The sequence below is a fragment of the Austrofundulus limnaeus genome, unplaced genomic scaffold (genome assembly GCF_001266775.1).
Source record: "Austrofundulus limnaeus strain Quisiro unplaced genomic scaffold, Austrofundulus_limnaeus-1.0 Scaffold1026, whole genome shotgun sequence".
Lineage (NCBI taxonomy): Eukaryota > Metazoa > Chordata > Actinopteri > Cyprinodontiformes > Rivulidae > Austrofundulus > Austrofundulus limnaeus.
Window position 1 is genome coordinate 89845 of NW_013953428.1, and position 1785 is coordinate 91629.

Here is a 1785-nt window from a genome sequence, read left to right on the forward strand (position 1 = left end):
GCTATAAAAAAAATTTATTCAACAATATCAAATCTTAAAAAAAAATTTATCATCCAAGCCTTATCCAAAATTAAAGACTTTGGGATTTTATTCCTAAAATTCAGATACTATAATTAATATTGTTTGTTGTTTTTGTCAGGGTCGATGGACGAAGGGGTGTCAGAGAGTTTGCCTTCGCTGCAGAGCACTTCCAACACCGGAGGACATGCAGAAGATGATGAAAGGTAAACAGCTTGTCCAAACCATTTGTTAGAACTTGCAGTGAACACGTCATAAGCAATAAAAAAACATATAAAAGTGATACATGTCTGGACTACACTTGTTTAGATAAAAAAAATGTAATGTTGGGATGATGCACCATAGTAAAAAAAATGTAAACGTAAAATAAAAGTTGTTTTGTCAAAGCCTGAAGACCTGTGATAAATTTAATGTGAGGCTCAACATTTCCTTTAATGGGCACTCTGCAAACAATAAACTATAAACAACTGATGCATGTTGTCGTCCTTACCTGCCACTTGGTATGTGTTTTACAATCAGGCAAGGCTTAACATCACTAAAGAAGAGTCTCTGAAACCTTTCTAACAAAAGAAAGGTTGTTTCAAGCATCTATTTGAAGACAGATTGGTGTGTCCAAATGAAACTGACCATAATTTACATGATTTAATTGTTTGTGTTTCAGACTGGAAGGTATTCAGTACCCGTACCACCTCTATATTAGCCCATCAGCTCGGCCTGGCACCAATGGCCCCGATCGGCCCTTTCAGTGTCCAACCTGTGGAGTCAGATTCACACGTATTCAAAACCTGAAACAGCACATGCTCATACACTCTGGTGAGTACAGACACCGAAAACTATAAACCAAGATATTCTTATTGTTATTTATAGTAGTGTTGCCACAACAAATCAGGAAGTATTGACATATTACAATCTAATGTTTTACAGCATTATTTAGTTCATTTAATTAATTTAAAATACTTTAAATACTATGTCACAACTTGTAGAGATGAGGTCAGTCCAATCCAGTATCAGTAATGGGTTCCGATACCAACGTCATAAAGAGATGAGAATTTTCTGATCTAATGTGGGAAGATTTCAGAGCCATGAACTGTCTCTGTACTTTAATTCTGTGTGCTGAAATCATTCTGCACATGCTTTCCCTCCCTCTACTCTGTGAAACTCAGCCACTGACTCTTCCTGAGGTTTGAATGTGTTGTGCTGGCAGTGGCTGATGTAACCTCTGCTTTTAAAGAGAAACCAAAAGGCTGCAGTGGCTGCTTCTTTCCAAAGCCACATGTTCTATTTTATTTTAAAGCTTCAAAGTTCTCACCACAACCTACATTGATTTACACACCACTCGGGTGTGTGTGTACGTGTTTTTACTACAGACTGAGGACCATTTGTGCCATAGTTACTATCAAAGTGAGGTCTTTAATGTAAAGTGAGGACCTCTTCAATGTCTTTACTTTGCAGCTCTGCTGTGCTTTACTAGTTAGGTTTAGAGGTATGGTGTGAGTTAAGTTCTGGTTCAGGTTAGTGTTAACTATAGACAAGTAATGGTTAATTTTACTAGTTAGGTTTAGAGGTATGGTGTGAGTTAAGTTCTGGTTCAGGTTAGTGTTAACTATAGACAAGTAATGGTTAATTTTACTAGTTAGGTTTACAGGTATGATTTGAATTAAGTTCTGGTTCAGATTAGTGTTAACTATAGACAAGTAATGGTTAATTTTACTAGTTAGGTTTACAGGTATGATTTAAATTAAGTTCTGGTTCAGATTAGGGTTAACT

The 1785-nt window shown here is 36.4% G+C and overlaps 1 protein-coding gene across 3 annotated transcripts in view; it reads left to right on the plus strand.

The window, feature by feature from the left end:
* Positions 1-1785, plus strand: part of zbtb44 (zinc finger and BTB domain containing 44) — a 43573-nt gene that overhangs the window by 22821 nt on the left and 18967 nt on the right. For all 3 annotated transcript variants that reach the window (XM_014030250.1, XM_014030249.1, XM_014030251.1), the window contains exons 3-4: positions 140-224; positions 680-831. In XM_014030250.1, coding sequence (XP_013885704.1) covers positions 140-224; positions 680-831 — 237 coding nt within the window. The remainder of the gene's footprint in view (positions 1-139; positions 225-679; positions 832-1785) is intronic.